Below are 22,442 nucleotides of genomic sequence, written 5' to 3' on the forward strand. Positions count from 1 at the left end.
GAAGTGAATGAAGAGGATGTATTTCAAATACTGAGTACACTAAATGACAATAAGGCAGGAGGAGTGGATGGAATTTCACACGTTTAAGTGAATGTGCTGTAGAACTGACTGTGGCATTAACTTGGCTGTTTAATGAAAGTCTTGTAACGGGGCATCCTGGAGAGTGGATGGAGGGTAAGATAGTACCATTGTATAAGGGTGGTGGTACAACGAAGGTATCAAAGCATAAGTGGAGAAATTGGTAAGAATAAGTTGCATCAAGAATTCCCTGGAATACTCTCTGATAGATGTCAGAGGGTTTAATGAGGTTTGTCTGGAAACTTCAAGAACTTCTGAATTACTGCACCAACAAGTGCTACTAGCTGCATGCTTCATATGCTACAATTTAGCAGCAACATTGGGAAATAGGCTAGCAAAAACTGCAACATGATATTTTGCTTAGTTATTGTACATCTGTTTGTGTCAACATGTGTTTGTGTCTGGAGATTTTTTGTTGTGTTTAATGAGCGATTTCATGCTCAAAGAATTTGTGTGAAGTTTTGCATCAAATCGGAAAATCTTTCATGAGGATATTTGAAATGTTCAAAACAGCATTTTGGGAATGAGGCTTTTGGCTGGACTCAAACATATGAGGGAAACGTTTCAAAAATGGCCAAGCTTCAGTCAACAATGATCCCGTTCAGGACGACCATCGACATCGAAATTTAATGAAAATGTTGCAAAAGTTTGTGAAGTTATCTGTTCTAACTGCCATTTAACTATTCGTGAGGTAGCTGAAGAAGTAAACATTTCAAAAACTGTCTGTCATGAGATTCTTATGCTAAATTTAGGCATGCATTGCATTGCAGCCAAATTTCTGCCTTACCTTTAGACTGAGGATTAAAAACAAATTTGAGTTGAGGTGAGTCAAGAGATTTTCAGTCAAGCTTATAAGGATGAAAACTTTTTAAAAAAACATCATTATCAGGGATGAGATGTGGGTTTATGACTATGACATTGAAACAAAAGCTCAATCATAACAGTTGGTATCAAAACGATCATCATGACCCAAAAAAGTGAGACAGGTGCAGTCAAATGTCAAAGTGATGATGATGACAGTTTTTTTGATTTGGAAGGATATTGTCCACCAATTTTTTCTACAAGGCAAGACAGTGAACAAGGAGTATTATTTTTAAATAATGCAACGTCTTTGTCAGACTATCAGAAAAAAAAAAGCCTGATGCTTGGAGGGAAAACCGATGGATGCTTCATCATGATAATGTATCCACACACATTATTACTAATCTGTCAATTTTTAGCAAAACACAAAACAGTGGTTACTCCACAGCCTGCTTACTCATCTGACACCAGCAGACTTTTGTTTATTCCCAAAATTGACATCGAAAGGCCGATGTTTTAAGTCGATTGACTTGATAAAGAAAAAAAATCACTAGTGGAACTGCACAGTAACATGAAAGAAGTGGTCCAGAAATGTTTCACAGGATGGAAGAACTGCTGGGAGTGGTGTATATAAAGTGGAGGAGAACACTTTAAAGGTGACAAAGCTGAATGGCATCTAAGTTAGACAGGAAAATTTTTATTTAAAAAGTTTGGGGATTTCCTGGACAAACCTTGTATATGGGGGAACAGTATCAGGGAGTAGGAAGATTACAAGTGGAGTTCAGTCCTCGGATCATTGCTGTTCAATCTTTATGTTAATGATATTGTCACACGACTACAGGGAGATGTTCAGTTGTTTGCAGATCATATAAAGCTTGAATAGTCCCTGATGTTTTGGCTCTTCAAGAAGTTGTGAATAAGATGGATGGTTAAATGAATAGAGATGTCAGTTTAATGCAACTAAATGCAAGGTTTTAAAATTTGGGATCCACACGGGATGCTTCATACTCACTTGGTGGAGTTATACTGGAAGAAGTAGAAGAAGCAAAGAATCTTGGGGTGATTGTGGATAGAGATTTGAAGTTCCAAGGACATGTTGCAAAGGTTGTGAGTACATCTCAGAGAATTGCAGCAATGTTGAGGAGAACATTGACCACGAGAGATAAGTGTCCTTATCCCATTGTATAAAGCTTTGACTACATCTGGATATCTCTGGTCACTGGGATTTGAAGGAGATGAAGTAACCTTGGAGAGGGTGCATAGACTGATAACAAAATAGATATTAGGATTATACAATGTTGGTTATGAGGATAGACTGAAGGCATGCAGACTTCAGAGTTTGGTGGATAGAAGGCAAAGGTGGGGTGGAAATATGATTGAGACATTTAAGCTTTTGAAGGGTTTTTATCATATTAACACTAAGGAGATTTTCATATGGTAGAATGAGGGAAAGGAGCAAGGACAAGAGGCCAACCCTGGAAGTTACAAAAGAAGGTGGTGAGTAAAAGGGTAAGAAGTAAGTTTTTTGCATGGAGAGCGGTAGGAGCATGATAGGGTGGTGAACATGCAGACTGTGTATGATTTTAAGGAGTGGTAGTATGATAGACTTTGTTCACTAGTGTTGACCTCCCACGATGAGTCTTGTGACTCCATGGAGGTCAGGAAAACAATAATAATGATTCTCTCTCATTTGATTTTTCCATGAATGCTGGAGTATCCCATAACTCTGTGCTTTACTGTATATATATCAGTAATCTTTCACTAATGTCCAATCATATTTATAGCTTTGCTGATGATAGTACATTCTATTCCTCATTCATCATTCACAAAATGTTATGGTATCTGGATCCTCACAGTCTTCTATGGCCAATGTTTTAAATACAGATCTTCTAGCCATTCTCAAGTGGAGTAAAGATAATTCAGTAAATTTTAATGCTACCAAAATGCAACCTGCTTTACAGGGTGTTCGGGATAAATTTGACAGTTTCGTAAGGAAAAAGAAAATCTTCTTTGTATCTATTAAATTTAATGAATTGACAAAAAAACATTACAGGCAGAGTTAATTACAATACTATCAACAAGATTTACTCAAAATAACCACCATTAGCATCGATCACAGCTTCAATTCTGCTTCGGAACCTCGAACAAGCTGATGCTACAGTCTCCCTGGGAAGGGCCGCAAAAACTGTTTTAATTTTATCCATTAACTGGGCTTTTGTATTACTGGAAGTGCGATTGGTGTCTTTTTCAACTGCGCCCCATACAAAATAATCCATGGGGTTAAGGTCTGGGGAGTTTGGAGGCCAAACATTTGGACTGGTGAAGTCGTAGAAATTTTCAGACAACCATTTTTGACTTTTCCCAGAGGTGTGGCAAGGGGCCGAATCCTGCTGCCATACATACGGCCTACCATTGGCTACCCTTGTTATCCAGGGCTTGACTACAGTTAGCAACTCCACGAACAAAGCCCGAATTCCAATGCCAGGGTTCTTCCACACCTGTTCCTGCAGATTTGCGAGGAATTCTGCTGTACGAACGCAATCAGATCGTCTGCTAGGGATCTTTCTTCTTGCTACATCCTCGTAGTCACCATTGCAAGTCTCTAGTTCATGCCTGATTGTTTTTACTGTATTCAGGGAGCATTGGGCAGCAGTCGTAATATCCTTATTTTGATGGCGGGCACGAATCATCATGATACAAGTTATTCTCTTCCATGATTCAGGTGGGTTCCAGCTATCCATCCTTTCTGACATCTTGTATATGAATGAAGAAGGGTCCAAACTTTTAAATGAAGAGAAGTGTGTGTTAATACATGTAACTTACGGAAAAATATAATTAATTATAAATATGTCAAATTTATCCCGAACACCCTGTATTATATGGAAAGGAGACTATAGCTCACTCTTCCCTCATATTTGATAATGCTCCATTCACCAACTAAAATCAGTTGGTGAATGGAGCATTATTACCATCCTCTCAGTTCAGTGGAATAACATCCATTGCATAAACATGGTATCCAGAGCTTCTTCATCCTCTAAAAAAAAAAAAGCTTGGTATTCTTTTTTCTTCTTCTTTTCTAACCATTACTTCTCTTCTGCTAATCTCCTAACTTTATAAATCCCAAATCCACCCATCAACCTTAGAATGTTTTCTCACATATGGAGTAGTGCACCAAAAATCTCTCAGAATGCCAGATTGTATCCAGAAGAGAGCTATTTGTTTAATAGATGACCTTCCTTCACTGACTCCCTTCAGTCACTTTCTCATAGATGCTCTGTTCTGCACTGATCATGCAGCAGCTGATTATGTTCATACATGATTAGAGGGAAATGCAGGAAATAGTGGCAGGCAGTTCAGTGGAGTAGCATCCATGGAATTAACTACAGAAAAGATGCTTTCACACAGAAGTGCCTGCCACTATTTCCTGCATTTCCCTCTAATCATGTATGAATATGATCAGCTGCTGGCCAATATCCACATGCTATCCAGCTCAGTTCTTTGGAACTGAGCTGGATAGCATGTGGATATTGTGGATATATAACTCTGTTCTTTGGAACAGCCTTCCTCATATAATACATACAACCTCCTGCTCTTCAAGAAACACATTAACAGATTCCTTTAAATAATAACAATGAAATAACTTGCATGATAATTTTATTATACAATATTTGTTCTAATATCTAGAGCATCTTCAGGATGAATGTTAAAATAAACAGGCAAAATAAGCAACTGGAAGAATAATGAAAAAGGGAGATGTGCATAAATAACACACGATGGTGGCATGGTCTAAAATACATTAAGGTTCTAACATTTTTAAAACAGATATATATTCAATCCATTTCTGTTCAGAATTGGTTAGTGAAGCAGAGCAGCTTTCTTTATATAAACATATATAATGAAGTGAGAACTGCTTTTGTGAAGATCCTTAGTCTTATTCCAAAGGACTCAATGTTCAGTTGGAGATGGCATCTTCTCTAAGTCCAGGCTATTCTACGTATGGAATTTAACATAATCAAAATGTTCATCAGAATTAACAGCTGCAGATCTATCACTTTGTCCAAAATATGATAATCCACAATGGCAGGGAATTGATAAACACCAGGATAGGCTAAAACCAGTTTATCCAAAGCCTAAAAATGCAGAAATCTTGCTAATAGATCAAAAGGACTTAGTGGGACCATTAGCCAGGAAGATGATCTTAATATAAATTATTTCTTTTGATAGAACATAAAGAGTGAGTCCAACATACAAGTATTAATGATGCTAAATTTTTGACAAGGATAGTGATGTGAAAGAGCACGAATATAAAGTCCATTGTTAGTTTTCTTTCTAAAAATGGAGAATTGTGAATTGTAGGCTACCATATTTCTAAAAAAGTAGGTCTAAAAAGGCAATATGATTATCTTTTCTAGGTGTGAACTGAAAAGTGATAGGGAGCTCTGTTAATCTTCATCATGAAGTATTTTTTAAATAATGTATATCTGGTTTTAAAATTGTTATGACCTGTCTATATTTAGACTGTGCTACTTTGTGTTATTTGCATGTAGCTCTTACATGTTCATTGTTGGGTCTTCCAATTGTCTGTTCTTCCTGTTTAATTCATACTGAAGATGCTATTGATACTAGAGCAATTATTTTATTATGTTGATACTAGAGCAACTATTTACAATATTGTCAGCTGAATGAACCTCCCACAAGGAGGTTCATTCAGCTGACAGCTCGTTAAACATTAACTTGTTGCATTAACAACACATTCTAGTAATGCGCTCCATTACTGACAGTTCTCCATGTAAAAAATCTACTCCTCACACTGCCAGCCTGGTTGGCTGAGTGGCTAGCATATCTGCTCTCCAGCCAAGACGCTGCGGGTTCAAATCCTGCCAAGGGCATGGATGATTGTGATTATCCTGCTAACCAATTACCATATATACTGCTGTGACCTGTATCCTGGTGCAGTATGACCCTTGATGCCTTTTGCACCATAAAAAAAATCAAATCACACTCTCCCCCCCCCTCTCTCTTCGCCACACTCATGCATAACCTCCAGGGATAGCCTTTGGTTCTTTCCCTCTTGCCTTCTACTCTTTTTATAATCCCTCTGGATTAATCCAATAAAATCTTATCACCAACTTAATTATCTCTATCATATCACCTCTTTTTCCTCCTACCACCAAATTCTGCAATCCACATCTCTTCAACCTCTCTCTCTCTCCATAGCCACATGGCTATGTATTAATGTTTGATTGGATAATTAAATTATCATTTAAATGTATTATAAAGAATGCAAATTTGAACATATCTGAATACCTTGGAAGTAGGGATGATTTCAGTCTATAGTACTGAGTTTAAAATTGCATGAAAAAATAGTATGAGATTAAAAAAAAAACTGATATTTTTGGATGTGGTATGTTGGTATTTTTTGAACTATCTCCATTCCATTTTATAAGCCTAGCTAGTCACACTTTAATATTTGATGTTGATCTTAAATATTATTATTAATTATTATGTACAAACCACCACATCCAAAGTAAAGTTATCGTGGATGCAGCAGTTTGGGAAGTGGGAAATAAATAGAAAGGAAACAACCAGTAATGCTGAAGTGTTGTGAACATTGTGAACACAGGAGCATAAATAATGAATTCTCAGTGTCCAAAAGTATAAAATTTTACAATTTTGTATTTAACTCATCCTTTGGTTGTTGAGGGAATGGGTATCTCCTTCACTTGATAAGCTTTGCTATTTTTGGATATTGTTTAAATAATGTGTGACATGAAATATATTTTCAAGAGATATCTATATCAACAAATGCTCAATTTATGCAAAGCAGAAAAGTTTGGTTATTATTGTTTTGTGGTTAACATTTATTGCTATAAAGTCCTAAATTTTTCTTAGTTTCATATTAGTAGCGTTTACTCTAGTTTCATTATTTGAAGGACCAACATCTTTTGTAAGAACATTTTTCTTAATTCTTCTTAATATCACAAAATGAAAAAATATTGCTCTACAGCTCAGTATCCAATACTGAGAAAAGAAAATTGAATAATGAGATAAAAATATTTTATTATTCATATTTTATGAATAAAATGTTATTTTTTATTATTGTTATTTATTTATTTATTATTATATTTTTTTGTAGAAGTGCTGCCCTTGTTATTATTTTGCTAAGGGCAGGGTTAGGACTTGATCCATCTGTTCTCAAGAGACTTAGTTTAGTATGTATACGACTGGCTTTTACACCATGTATTGTGGAGTCTGTTACCATTGCTGTTGTATCTCACTTCTTACTAAAACTTCCTTGGCTTTGGAGCTTCATGTTGGGGTAAGATTGCAATTTATAATGTTTTCATTTTAAAAATACAATAATCTACTGTTTATTCAATGGCATTGGAAAATCAGTTTTTTGTGTGCAAATTTGAAGATTCACTTGAAATCTTCACACTTTGAGATGTGAGGCTTTCTCAAAGTGCGCAATTTGATAAAGCAGCAGTAATAAACCTGATGAATGTTATTTCATATTGTTCAGTTAAAATACAGTCAGTGAAACATTTAGCTACTTTCTTCAAATGGACGGGGGGAATCGGTAGTAAATAATATTTTTGCAATAATAGCTTTTTATCACAAGCAAACTGTAAAAAAACTGCTGAAAGGTTCCATTATTGCCTCATAGATCCTGTTCAAAAGGAAATTTATTATAGTAAGTTATCCATTATAACAAACCAGTCTTGTGATTCTTACAAGTTTGCTACAGTGAGAGTTGACTGTAGCAGTTAGAAAGTTCTTGACAACATTGATAACTAGCAGGGAAGGAGGGGGGGAGAGTTAATCACAATAAATGGTACACAAAAACTTTAGTTTCATGTGTTATATTTATTCTGACAGACTAAATGTGAGCTTTCCTTAATTGTTTGCTTGCTTCTTTTGATCATATGAGAAATTCTAAACCATAAATGTTACCTAATTTCTTTTGCATTATCACAAAACGAAATCATTGCAATGGTGATTTCTTTTTGTGGCATTAACCATCCCTAGCTAACAAGGATTTAGAAGAAAAACTATTGATAACCTTTATAAATGAATAAAATGGAAACATCAGTTATAATCAAGGAATGGTAGGATTATTCACAAATTTCAAATACTGTTGGAAACGTATTTGAAATTAGTCAGCTGTTTCTGTTATTTGTTATCACTACAAGAAATTGCTTCACCCTCCCATTTCCCCATGTTCTCCATTAAGCAAACATGTTTCCTTGCAAGTATTCTACTTACTTTCTTAAAAGCAAAAGGTAAAAATACCTCTTAACTAAGGATATTACATAAAATTTTATTCTATTCTATTTTATTTTATTAAGATAGCTAACAATGAGTTTCAAGATTTTTTAACAACAGCAGGTGTTTGGCAGGGAGACATATTTCACCATTCTTATTTTACTGATGTTTATTACTTAAAGCAAGAAAGGAAGCTAAGATGAGGTAATTGCAAATGAATCCTATATCCCATGTATATGAGGGTGGTCTAAAAAGTTCCCTGCCTTGACCATAGAGGGCAACACTATTTTTTTCTTCTCTAAGTTGGTACATCTGTCATAAGCATCCATGTGAAATTGCAAGTCATTCTATCAAGTAGTTTGTTTTATACAGTTGTCTGAAGCAAAAGTGTTGTCTGTATCCCTGAAATGGATAAAATTGAGTATCATGTGGTTATAAAATTCTTTGTAAAAAAAGATATAATGGCAAAAGAAATTCATTCGAAGTTCATAAAAGTTTATGGACACTCTTCTCCTTCGTTTTCAACAATTAAGAAGTAGGCTGCCGAGTTTAAATGTGGCTGTATCAGCCTTGAAGATGATCCACATGAAGGACGTCCAAAAAGTATAACAACACGAGAAATCATTGATCAAGTGCACGATATGGTATTGGGTGACCAGCAAGTCAAAATGTGTGAAATTGCTGAGACTATAGACATTTCAAAAGAACATGTAGGATATATTTTGCATGAAGAATTGCATACGATAAAGCTTTGCGCAGGATGGGTGTCACGGCAGATCAAAAACGCACTTGCATGAAAATCTCTGAGCAGTGCTTGGAGCGTTTTAACAAGAATAGAATTGATTTTGTGCATCGATTTATTACTATGAATGAGACTTGGATTCACCATAACACACCAGAATCCAAACAGCAGTTAAAACAGTGGACAGAAGTCGGTTGTTCAGCACCAAAGAAGACAAAGTCAGTTCCATCAGTAGGAAGGGTCATGACATCGGTGTTTTGTTTATTAATTATCTTGAAAAGGGTAAAATAGTAAGCTGGGAAAATTATTCCGATCTTTTAACCAGACTAAAAGAAAAAATTCGTGAGAAAAGACCCATAATAAGTTTAGTTTAGTTTAGTTTAGTTTATTATAGTCTAACCAAGTGAAAAATAAACTCTCGAGAAAAGACCCAGTTTGCAGAAGAAAAAAATAATCTTTCATCAGGACAATGCACCTGCCCACAAAAGTGTTTTGGAAATGGGAAAATTAAGGGATCTGTACTATGAATTATTGGAACATCCACCTTATTCCCCAGATTTGGCTTCCTCTGTCTTCTATCTCTTCCCAAAACTAAAACTCTTCCTTGCTGGTCAGCATTTTTCTTTGAATCAAGAGGTGATTGCAGCTGTAGAGGAGTATTTTGCAGATCTTACTGAGAACTACTACAGGGATGGGATAATGGTGCTGGAGCATTGCTGGAATAAATCTATTAGTCTTAAGGGAGATTATGTTGAAAATAAAAATAATTTTGAAATTATATAAATATATAAATTCAGAAATATAAATTCATAATTATATCAAGAGCCAAAGGCTTCAATTCGGCAACATGAACTTATTTAAGTTAAGGGATATTGCATCCCATATTGTTTCTTAGCCGAATAAGAAACTCAAAGAGTTTCATGCCAAATATAGAAACTATATAAAGTTTGGCGATTCCAAGCATAAGCAAATACCTGGATAGTGCAGCACCTAACCCATTTGGTAGTGCAAACTGAGGCAACTCATAGAAAGGGTGGAGCAAGCTCCGATCACTATTCTTGGTATTTACCCATAATGTGAACTTAGCTCCTAGGAGCTATATTACTGTTTTACATTATGAGAGGTCACTACCCAGACCAGTTTCAACCCTTATTGAGGTCTCATCAGTGAGTAGGTAGACCTAGTTAATACCAAGTTTGTAGCAAACAGAACTTACATCCCTTCTATGAGAATTGCCAAGAAGGTGTCTTAATAAATCACTAATTATATGAAGAGCCAAAGGCTTCAATTCGGCGACATGAACTTATTTAAGTTAAGGGATATTGCATCCCATATTGTTTCTTAGCCGAATAAGAAACTCAAAGAGTTTCATGCCGAATATAGAAACTATATAAAGTTCGGCGATTCCAAGCATTCCAAACATTATGGGTAAAGACCAAGAATAGTGATCGGAACTTGCTCCACCATTTCTATGAGTTGCCTCAGTTTACACTACCAAATGGATCAGGTACTGCACTATCCTTAACTTAAATATAGATTCATTTTTTATTGTTAGGCAAAATTAACTATATTATACATTTTATATGCGGCCCAAGACAATTCCTCTTCGATTATTTTTGAAAAGGGTAAAAAATCAATGTGGCCCAGGCAAGCCAAAAGGTTGGACACTCATGATATAATGCATCTCTATGTTTTCACAGGAACTGAAATAACATATCTTAAAGTTTCCTGAATAATGAGTTTATGATGCTCATTTGCTAATGGTCATATGCAAAATAGGCAGGCTGCTCAAGAGTTATAACTGTTTGGCATATAGTCTTAATAATGTTATTTAGGTAGCAAACTGAGGGAAGCATATATCTGTCCTTTTATTGCATTTATTTATAGAATATTTATTAATTTATTTTGTCATAACTAATAGTGTCATAAGGATGCAGAGAATGAAGTTGAAGGAGTTGTTTATTTTGGCTGATATGAATGATATGGCAGGTGACAAGTGCAGTATGTAAGAAAATATGAGAGTTGCTAGTACAAGCGAATAAGAAAAGTGAGAAGGTAAAAATTGTGACTCTGTTGCCATGTTATGATAAAATTTGGCTCAGATGAAGAGCTCTGATTGCAAACAAGTGTAGATTATGTAGGAGGAATGGTACAGAGTTCATGGATGTGTGGAGTGAGTTTAATGGAAGGATGGATTTATATAAGGGAGATGGTTTACCTTGAATGGATTTGGAGTTAGGTGCCTTGAGAAAGTATTGTTCAGTGAGAGTTTGGAAATGGAGAGTCAGGGAAACTAGAATGTTTGGGGGGGGGGGCATGAGTATGGATCCAGGTAACCTAGAGCTTAGTAAGCAGGAGAGTGATTATAGCTCTCCAGCTTCTTAACTTTAGTGGGCTAATCAATACAGCATGTGTGGGATGATGGGGTTATTGCAGTTTATCTATACTAGTTCCAGAAGTATTTGAAATAAAAGAGAGGAGTTTTTCACATTGGTTAGCTTAGCTTGGCCAAAAGTTAGGCATTAGTGAGCTTTGTTGACTGAGGATGATAGTCATAGGCTAGAATGCAAAGGATATAGTATTTTCAGAAAGAACAAGGGAACAGTGGGGGTGAGAAGGGTATTGCTAATGATAGCAGAAAAATTGAAGCCAAAAAGAGTAGAAGTGCATAAGGAGGACAAGGATGCAGTGCACAGTTCATTCAAGGCTATCTGGTGTGAGATAGAAGTGCATGCATTGATAAATTAGTAAGATGAGTGCAGATCGAGTAATTATTATGGGAGATTTTACTATGGGAACATGGATTTGGAGTAGGAATGGTCACAGTGAGGGAAGGAAATTGGATTTATACAGCTGCTAAAAGATAAACCTGAAACAGCGAGTAATGGATGGGACACGAGGTTCAAGAGTGCTGAATCTGTTCATAGTGATAGAGAACAGTATCCAACTATCTATACTACCTTGGGGAATGAAGAATATTTTGCTAAGAAAGGATTTTTTTGTGTGTGAGTGTGTATGTGAGAAATTACGAAATAAGTGATAACAATAGGATAAATCAGCTTTCAGCAGTGACATGGCATAAGAATTATGAGGGGGAGAGTTGTTGAAGTGCATGGGAGATGTCCAAAGGGTTTGAAGAAAGCAGTATCAGGTTGTATACCTAGAGCTGGGAGGATAAATCAGATAGAACATATTTATAGATATTTCTATCTATAGGAGTTAGATGGATGAATAGGATGAATAACATTATTAAGCAGGAGTTGTGGGTGAAGTTTCTTATAAGCATGAAACATGTATATATTTTATTTATTTTTTATGTATATTTCCTTAGTGTTTTTCCTGCACCTATAAAACCAGGATTAGGCTCATGCCACGAGTATTATTTAAGTAATTCCAGTTTCTTTCCAATATATTAATCTACATTGGAAACAATTCGTTTCTCCAAACTATTACAATCTCATATATTACTTTCAGTTATCTTAGTCTTTTAAACAAGACGAGAATTGTAATACAAAAGAAATGTTTTTATATAAAGAAACCTGTGGTGAATTCATCACTAAAAACATACGTACTAACCAGAGTAATGACTATTTAATTTGTAAATATTTCATCCCAAGTATCTTGGGACATCATCAGTACAGTAGTTCAAACAATACTAGGAATAACATACAGTTAGGATGCATGATTACAATGGAATCTCAATATGCATGCAGTAACGTGTTATAGAAGTAAATTAAATATAACTGAAAAAAAAAAAAAAAAAAAAAAATATATATATATATATGTATATATATATGTTAAAGATACCAAGCTATTTTAAACCTGGTTTTAATTTTAAGTTAAGGGGATAATAAATCCCTCATTATTTTATTTTAAAGCCGGATACGAAACTCGGAGATCGAAATCTAAGAGTTTCGTTCCAAAGAACTATCGGCGAGTCCAGATGTAAGTGATCACCTGGGTAGTACAACACTAGGGAAACTCATTGCAAAGGTGGAGCAAGTTCCTTCACTATCCTTAATATTTTCTCGTAATGTAAAATGCAGCTCCTTGGAGATGTATTACTGTTTTACATTATGAGGAGAGGTCACTACCCAGACTGGTTTCTACCTTTATTGAGGTCTCATCAGGGAGCAGGTAGACCTGGAATACCAAGGTTTGAGTGAACCGAACTTACATATACCCCCACTAACGAATTGCCAGAGCAGTGTACCCATATATTATTATTATATTATTATTACTACGTTAAAGAGCCAAGAGGCTATTTTTACGGCGACGTAAATTAAGTTAAGGGGATAATAAATCCCTCATTATTTTATTTTAAAGCTAGATACGAAACTCTGAGATCAAAATCTATCAAAATCTAAGAATTTCATGCTGAAGAACTATCGTCGAGTCCAGGCATAAGTGATCACCTGGGTAGTACAACACTAGGGTAACTCATTGCAAAGGTGGAGCAAGATCCTTCACTATCTTTAATATTTTCTCATAATGTAAAACGCAGCTCCTTGGAGATGCATTACTGTTTTACATTATGAGGAGAGATCACTACCCAGAACTACTCGCCGATAGTTTTTCGGCATGAAACTCTTAGATTTCGATCTCCGAGTTTCGTATCTGGGTTTATAATGAGAGATTTATTATCCCCTTAACTTAATTTATGCTGCCGGAAAAATACCCTCTTGACTCTTTAATGTAGTAATAATAATAATATATGGGTACACCGCTCTGGCAATTCGTTAGTGGGGGGTATATGTAAGTTTGGTTCACTCAAACCTTGGTATTCCAGGTTTACCTGCTCACTGATGAGACCTCAATAAAGGTCGAAACCGGTCTGGGTAGTGACCTCTCCTCATAATGTAAAATAGTAATACATCTCCAAGGAGCTGCGTTTTACATTATGAGAAAATATTAAGGATAATGAAGGAGCTTGCTCCACTTTTGCAACGAGTTGCCCTAGTGTTGTACTACCCAGGTGATCACTTACGCCTGGACTCGCCAATAGTTCTTCGGCATGAAACTCTTAGATTTCGATCTCCAAGTTTCGTATCTGGCTTTAAAATAAAATAATGAGGGATTTATTATCCCCTCGTTATATCCCGGGGGGGGGGGTAATATTTCCTTTTATATTTTTGTTTCATTCGTTATTTCCTTTCATATATATATATATATATATATACTGTATATATTCCTTTTTATATATTTCTATACACTCGTTTGTTTGTTTCTGCGTCTATCAACTCTCTATCATGCAGTCTTAGTACACACCTTTGGCGTACTTAGTATAGTGATATTATATTTCTAGTGCGAATAATAAGAGGTGGTATTTTTATGGATGAACCAGCCCTTCTATTCTTCTGATAATTGATTCCTATTTCGACACAGAGAAAATTTAATTGAACTGCGCCACCCTGCGTCTAGGTAATCGAAAGCGTGATATCCAGGAATCAATGATCAGGGAACACAATACCACTATTATTTTAAAGACTTACTATATATTTATTTCTATCCTTAGACACATTACAGTCGTGGTCTTATACTAATAAATTGGGTTCCCACTTGGATCCGAAATTTTATGAGTGGTAAAGATGAAATTAAGTCAGGCAAGCACATACTTCCAATTAACACAAAACATTTATTATACTAAAAACATAGAAATTACACACACTTTAAGATCTTAACTCCCATTTAAATATCAAGGTTAAACTCTCTCTTCTAGAACAACACAACTCAAACTTCAGTAGCTTATCTGGCTACTTAGCAGAATATCTCAGGATTACACTTAGCTCACATCAATAGAACATACAATTTTATCAACTGAGATCAAACATAAACTCATATATATACAAAATATTATTCAACTCGATCATACTAATTAATCTCAGCTCCTTCCCTATAAAATTCCTGAAGTCCTTTTCTCTAAATTTCGTTACTCTAAATAAATCTTATCAAACTTCCTACACGTTCTCAAGGAACTTGCATTATCTCAATACACACATTTCTGAGCTTACATCAACTAAACACACGTTCTCAAGGAACTAATTAAGATATCACAATCCGTTCTTGAGGAACAAAGAAATTACTAAGCCACGTTTCCTTGGAACAAATATTAAACTCTCGCATTCGTTCGACATGAACACTTATTAAGACTACACACGTCCCTTCTTTGTGAAGACAAAGAATTTCTTAACGGGACTGAAGTCACACTTTCCTTCTCAGCTCGATATCTGGAATGGTGCTTCCTCTTTCCTGTTCCATAGACCCTTATATTGGGAGACCGTACCGCATACCACAGGTGGACGTTAAGTCTTCGTCAGTAACATACAGCATGACCCTGAGGTTCCTTATCTGCCTTGGCTATCACAGGAGTGCATACTTTCTGACTACATGACATCATTCCATAGGTTTATTACCTTGGAGGTCTCAGTGAGTTTCGGCGTCTACATACTGGAACACAGGAACACGAGCTGGCGCGAGAGCAAAAGCTCAGAGCTACGAGATAAGAGAGCGTTTTTGGCTCTGCTATTCCGTTTTGTATCTCGCACCTTCTTCTCCTATTGGTTCTTCTCTTTTCGTAAACAGCTCATGTCTCTTTGACTAGTGCCAAAACTCACTGCCTACTATCGTCCTTGCCACATTGCATAGGACTCTAACGGATGATACATCTTTTGCGTGTGTTACTCATGCTCGGAATCTCGTGTCACTATAAATAAGGGGATAAAGTTCCAAGGTCCCATGCATAGCTTACAGCATACATGTAAATTACTAAGAATTATTCCTTTTTGTGAACAGTACTGCTTACAATTCAAAGTTGTTACTTATATCTTACAATTTATTTTACAATTAAGTGGAGTACAATATTAGACAAATTTTTACTATTTAGTTCTGATTAACAAGAATTTGCTTTAGGAATGGCAGATCATGTTAAACTCTGAATGAGATACTAATTGTACAATTCTTCTCATTCAGAATTTAACACCCCTAACTTAATTTATGCCGCCGGAAAAATAGCCTCTTGGCTCTTTAACGAAAGATTATTTTACACAATTTTGTATGACAATTTCCCATACTTTAGGAATAGTAAGAACGTCATTGCGGTTTAAATTTGGTATGTGTAGTAGGGCTTCAGCACTTTCTTTATATAAACGTTCATATTTATATAAAGATCTGTGTAAACATTTTGACTTTTCCCAATGGATCCTATGGTTTGTATTTTCAGCTCTGTGTTGGGAGAGACCAGATTTCTGTGGTTTGAAAAGACGAATGTGGTCTTGATGTTCCGAGATGCGTTTCTGAACAGACCTACCTGTTTGACCAAAGTAAGACAATCTGCAGGAGCAAGGGATCTTGTAAACTCCAGGTAACATCAGAGGTGAGAGTTTGTCCTTGGGAGAAGGTAAACAAGCTATAGATTTGGTTGATAGGTTTGTAAGTCGTGGAAAAATTGTATTTCTTCATAATTTTTGAAAGACATTTGGAGATGCCTTTGACGTAAGATATGGGAATCCTATGGACTTCTATGGATTTTTTTTACGTTTTAAGGATGTAAGAGCTTTCAATTCTGATGGTGGGATATTTAAGTCCTAAGATTTGGCATCATAGATTACCTTTGCTACCTCGAAACAAAGTCTGTTGGCTTCAGTACTGGAAAGTACTGAAGAGGTAGCAAAGGTTGTCTATGATGCCAAACCTTCGGACTTAAATATCCCACCATCAGAATTGAAAGCTCTTACATCCTTAAAACGTAATAAAAATATAATCATTACCAGAGCTGACAAAGGAAATACCACTGTGGTTCTTGATACCAATTCATATGACCGAAAAATGAGTTTATTACTCCGAGATTGTAATATTTATGCCAAACTGGATTATGTTCCTACAAAACGTCAACTCAGGAAATTAAACAAGTTACTTGATGAAACCTCCTCCTTAGATGAAGAAACAATTAAAACACTCAAGATATACCATGCTAGACCTCCCAGAATTTATGGCTTACCTAAGCTTCACAAAATTAATGTTCCTCTCAGACCCGTCGTAGATTCTATTAGCAGTCCAACATATCAAGATTCTTATCTAACCTTCTCCGTCCTCACATAGGCCACTCATCCTCTTCAATCAAAAATTCCACAGAGTTTCATACAAAAATAAAAGACATTCAACTGTTAAAACTGACTTGTTAATTAGCTTCGACATTGTCTCCCTCTTCGTGAACATTCCCCACAAAGAAACAGTAGAATCATTAACTCAAAAATTTCCTTCTGATATAGTTGAATTTTTCAGATTTGTTATTACATCCAGTTACTTCACCTTGGGAAGGTTAAATTTACAAGCAAGAAGAAGGAACAGCAATGGGATCTCCTTTATCACCAAACTTAACAAACCTTTCTAGAACACCTTGAAGAAAAAATATTCACTTTTGAACCCAAACCAAAAATTTGGTTACGATACGTCTACGACGTATTTGCAGTCTGGGATCATCCCAAACAGGAATTACAACTGTTTCTAAATAAAATAAACCTTCTTCACCCTCGCATCAACTTTATGCTAGAAAAAGAATCTCCACAGGTATCTCCTTTCTGGATTTACACAATCAAAGAAAAGAAGACGGTTCCATCACCACGTCTGTCTATCGCAAGCCTACATTTTCAGGTCACTACATTCACAATTCTTCCGCTCATCATTCATCTCATAAATTTGGCATCATTAAATCACTAGTTTCCAGAGCACACAAATTCTGCTCCTCTGAAGATTCTCTGAACCAAGAACTAGAAATAATCAGAAATACAGCCATACTAAATGGATATAATCTTAAAACAACTCAAAAAAATCATCAGTCACCTTCCCACACACATCAACCCAGACAAGGAGAAGTCCATATGATTCCCATACCTTACGTCAAAGGCATCTCCAAACGTCTTTCAAAAATTATGAAAAAATACAATTTTGCCACTACTTACAAACCTATCAATCAAATCTATAACTTGTTACCTTCTCCTAAGGACAAACTCTCACCTCTGATGTTGCCTGGCATTTATGAGATCCCGTGCTCCTTCAAATTGTCTTACTTTGGTCAGACAGTTAGGTCTGTTCAGAAACGCATCTCGGAACATCAAGACCGCATTTGTCTTTTCAAACTGCAGAAATCTGGTCTCTCCCAACACGGAGTTGAAAATCCAAACCATAGGATCCATTGGGAAAAGTCAAAACTTTTACACAGATCTTATAAATATGAACATTTATACAAAGAAAGTGCTGAAGCCCTACTACAGACCAAATTTAACCCGCAATGACGTTCTTACTATTCCTAAAGTATGGGAAATTGTCATACAAAATTGTGTAAAATAATCTTTATATATATATATATATATATATATATATATATTTTTTTTTTTTTTTCATTTATATTTAATTTACTTCTATAACACATTACTGCACGCATATTGAGATTCCATTGTAATCATGCACCCTAGCTGTATGTTATTCCTAGTATTGTTTGAACTACTGTACTGATGATGTCCCAAGATACTTGGGATGAAATATTTACGAATTAAATAGTCATTATTGTGGTTAGTATACGTGTGTTTTTATTGATGAAAAGAAATGTTGTTTAATTAATATAAAATGTACAAATATAATTATTTACATAAATCTGTTTAAAAATATTTCATAAGAAATACATTTTCTCTCTCTCACATACTCATCCATTTAAATTTAATTAAAAATCAGGAATTAAAAATAAAAAATAAAGTAAATATTCCTTGAAGTTAATCTCTTTCATGATTAACAACTTTGGCTTTCCAATACAATTTTTATCTATTCACTTAATTTCCAAATGGGAGCCATCTCACTAATTCAAAGTCAACATTCTTTCCAAATAAAGAACCTTGTCCTACCTCAGTAGACTTCAATGTAAACAATTATCAGAAAAATTACCCTGCTTCAGAAAGTTATCCATGAAAAGACAATACTTAGAATAAACTGCTAGCTTTACAGTTCTCCAAACAAATATTCCTTATAAATTTTTTTTGTTTCTTTGTCTGAATGATACAGTTTTGTTCTTGTCTTCAGTATTCTGGAACACATACACTATCATGAAGAATACTGTTTAAAAGAAAAACACCTCTGTTTGAAACAAAATGTTCTGTCTTCAGTTTCATCCACATTGACAGGAACAAATGCAAGATTAAATGAACAAATACCGGATCAAAACTAGTACTGGAATTTACTCTTTCTAAGCTGGAGCTACTGGTTATTCTTTTAAAACAATAACATGTCATTAGAGGCCTTATTCTAGATTTTTACTTCTGATGGTCATACATAATTTGAAAGAAATATTTTCAGATAAATCTATAGGTCTCCAAATATATTCTTATAATGCTTTCTCCTCTCTAAACAGGACCTATTTTCATTCTCATCTCCACAATAACATATAACAGCTGTACTTAGCTTTTCAGATACCTCAAATGTCTTTTTCACCAGCTTCAAACTGCATATATAACTCAGTGGTGCTCTTCTCATACAGGTAGGATAAAACAACAATTTTCAGATAAGGAAACCTGGTTTTTTTTTTTTTTTTTTTTTTTTTTTTTTTTTTTTTTTTTGTATAGTTTCACTTTATTAAAGTAAAATAAAGCAAAGCACCAATAAACTCCTAATCAACCAGTCAGCCATCCTAAACTAATCCAGTGCAAGTCTCTAGCTGGATTGATGTAGTCAGAAGTTCCCTGGTAGACAAAAATATAAGATCCTGACAATGTTGAAGTGATAACAAGTGATAGACTAATTTGTAAAAAAAAATTGTTGACAAGAGATTAGTAATAATATAAATGTAATCATATAGTACTGTCATAATATTCTGTACACCCCTGGATAGTACATATCAGGAAATTGATGATGAAAGAAATATGTGAAAAGATCTAGTAGCAAGCAACTAAAATATTAAGATAGAGAGAGACTGTGATGGAATGTAAGTTATTGTGTTTTCGAATTTTTTAGAGAAAGAACAGTTATAATAAAATCTACATTATTGTACTGCATATCAAGAACGAGGAGTTAATTAGCATTTGGTATCTAAATTGGATTCATAAGGTGCACCTAATGTAGATATAGAGAATTTATCATGATATCCTAAGAGAATGAGAAAATTGATTTGTAGTGTGTGAGAAAGCACATGTAGAAAGATTCTTTATCTGGGATATAGGAATACCTTGCCAACAAAGGTATTCCTTGCAAAGCTGGTTGGTTGGTTGGTTGGTTGGTTGCAGATATTGAAGTCTTTTGAGTTCTTATTCCACAACATATTTTTTTCTGCACAACTCTGTAATAGCTGTAGTGTTATTCAAAACCCATATCTTTGAATGTATGGTCGCCTCTCCAATTCCTAAAATTGATGAGGCGACGATGTATATTCACCAATATACAACAGGGTATATTGGTGAATGTTAAAAGCTGAAAGATAATACTCAAATTTATTCAATTATAAATTAAATTCCAATTTTCATTGTAAAGTTAAATGCAGTAAAATTGTTGGAAGAAGAAGTAGTATATTTAAAAATTGTACAGACTTTAACTTTTGTGTTTATAATTACTGGTTCTTTTGTTAATTAAATTATATGGCGAGATAAACAATTTAAAAAAAAAAAGAGATTTTCTATTACATATATCATACATACATGTAAGGTTGATATTGAACTAAATGAATTCACTGATTTGATTATAAAATTTATTTACTGAAAATGATCATTGAAATTTAAATGTATTCACGAGATGAAAAACTTACTTGTTTTGCTTGAAGCATGTAAGATTTGTTGTTTTCAAGTAAAGTGCTGTAACTATAACACATAATGGCAGTTCATTTTTCTTGCTTTGTGACTAAAAACTGGAAGTGTGACGCATAGTGGAGTGAAAATAACCATCTTCGGAAACTTCACAATGTTTCAAACCTACTACACTTCCTAATTTTATATTTTCACTCACCTTCGATCATGCTGCTACTCCCTTGTTTCTCCTGGAATTCTTTCATTATGTGACCAGTAAGAGGAGAAATGATTGTGGAAGAATGATGTTGGATAAAAATGGGAATAGAGTGACTGATGCAAAGGACATAGTGGAGTTGGTCTTTGAACACTTTATTGGGATATTTCATCCTGGAGAAGTAGGTTTTAATACTAGAAGGATGGGGCAGGTTCGAGGTTTAGAAGTATGAGAAGAAAATGTGTTTCAAATACTGAGTACTATGGATGTCAGTAAAACAATAGGACTGAATGGGATTTTGCCATAGGTTTTGAGAGAGTGTGTGCTAACGACTTGGCTTTTCAATGAGAGTCTGGCCACTGGAAAGCTACCCAAGGAGTGGAAGGAGGGTAAGATAGTGTCATTGAATAAAGATGATAGCAGACTGGAAGTGGCAAACTATAGACTAGTTTGTACAATAAAACTTGTTCAAAGCGGAATCGCAAGAGACTAAATATATTTTCCACATTGGCCAAGTTTCCGCATTATACAAAATTGCAAAAAAAATTTTAAATCCTTTTCCCAAACCCATATTACATGGTACATATCTGTTTATGAGTGAAAAATCAACGGCCCTGTCTCTTGTAAGTAGGTGAAACTTGTAGACCTATGTTATTAAAATAATAGTAATAATAATAATAATAATAATAATAATAAAAACACATTATTCAAGTATTAATGCTCTGTTACACTGCACATTACACATTTTCAGTATACAACTCATTGAGATTTCTTCCACAGATCCAACAAAAAAACTTGTTTCCACTTTTTTGTGATCATGTCTTTTTGAATGCAGTCCTTAACTGTATACAATAGTTCAAGAAGGCTGGAAGAGTTTGAATCAATTGTAAACTGCATTACTTCACTGATGCAACGAAGGACATGTTCGTGTGTACAAATTTTCGTTGAAATATCCTGTTCTCCGGCTGCTTGTTCTCCTCCTTCTTCCTCTTCTCCTCCTCCTCATCCTCCACATCTTTGTTTTGTGTATTTCTTACTGCTAGTAGAGCTGTAGCAGATTCAAAGCTGTAATGTGTGGCTAGATGGTCATCACTCTGAACAAAGTTCTCTGTATCACAGGAAAGTTCTTTTCCTCAGCAGAGATTGGATATTGCAGCAATGTTTTCACTCACCTCCTTCAAATTATCTGCCACATCACTTTCCCCAAACCCAGCTTTAGCAAAACACTTTTTTACTGTTTCTGCTTTAATTTTCTTCACTGCCAACCCGATCTAATTCACAGCATCCAGAACCGATGCAGATCTTGCTAATGCATAAGAACCATCAGCTTCTTCTACATTCGAAATCAAAGATTGCATCAGAAATCGTCTGTAGTGCAATTTGAATGTATAAATAACGTCCATATCTTGGGCTGTGATACACTTGTTGCATTTTCTGGGAACCAGGTGATTTTCACATTTGAAAGTGTTACCTTTGGATGGCAGGTAGCATTGTCAAGAAAAACGATGACATTTCTATTTTCCTTCTTCATTTTTGCATTAAACATGTTTAACCACTCTTCCATTGTAGCTGCAGTCATCCA

At 35.1% G+C, this 22,442-nt stretch overlaps 1 protein-coding gene across 3 annotated transcripts in view; it reads left to right on the forward strand.

Moving 5' to 3' along the window:
• LOC150099255 (sodium/hydrogen exchanger 9B2-like) overlaps positions 1–22,442 on the forward strand; it is a 285,631-nt gene that overhangs the window by 146,464 nt on the left and 116,725 nt on the right. For all 3 annotated transcript variants that reach the window (XM_090403898.1, XM_090403899.1, XM_090403900.1), the window contains exon 6: positions 7,016–7,198. In XM_090403898.1, the coding sequence (XP_090260024.1) occupies positions 7,016–7,198 (183 nt within the window). The remainder of the gene's footprint in view (positions 1–7,015; positions 7,199–22,442) is intronic.

Source organism: Typopeltis vanoorti, chromosome 14 (genome assembly GCF_054136105.1).
Source record: "Typopeltis vanoorti isolate ZY-2024b chromosome 14, IOZ_Tvanoo_1.0, whole genome shotgun sequence".
Classification (NCBI taxonomy): domain Eukaryota; kingdom Metazoa; phylum Arthropoda; class Arachnida; order Uropygi; family Thelyphonidae; genus Typopeltis; species Typopeltis vanoorti.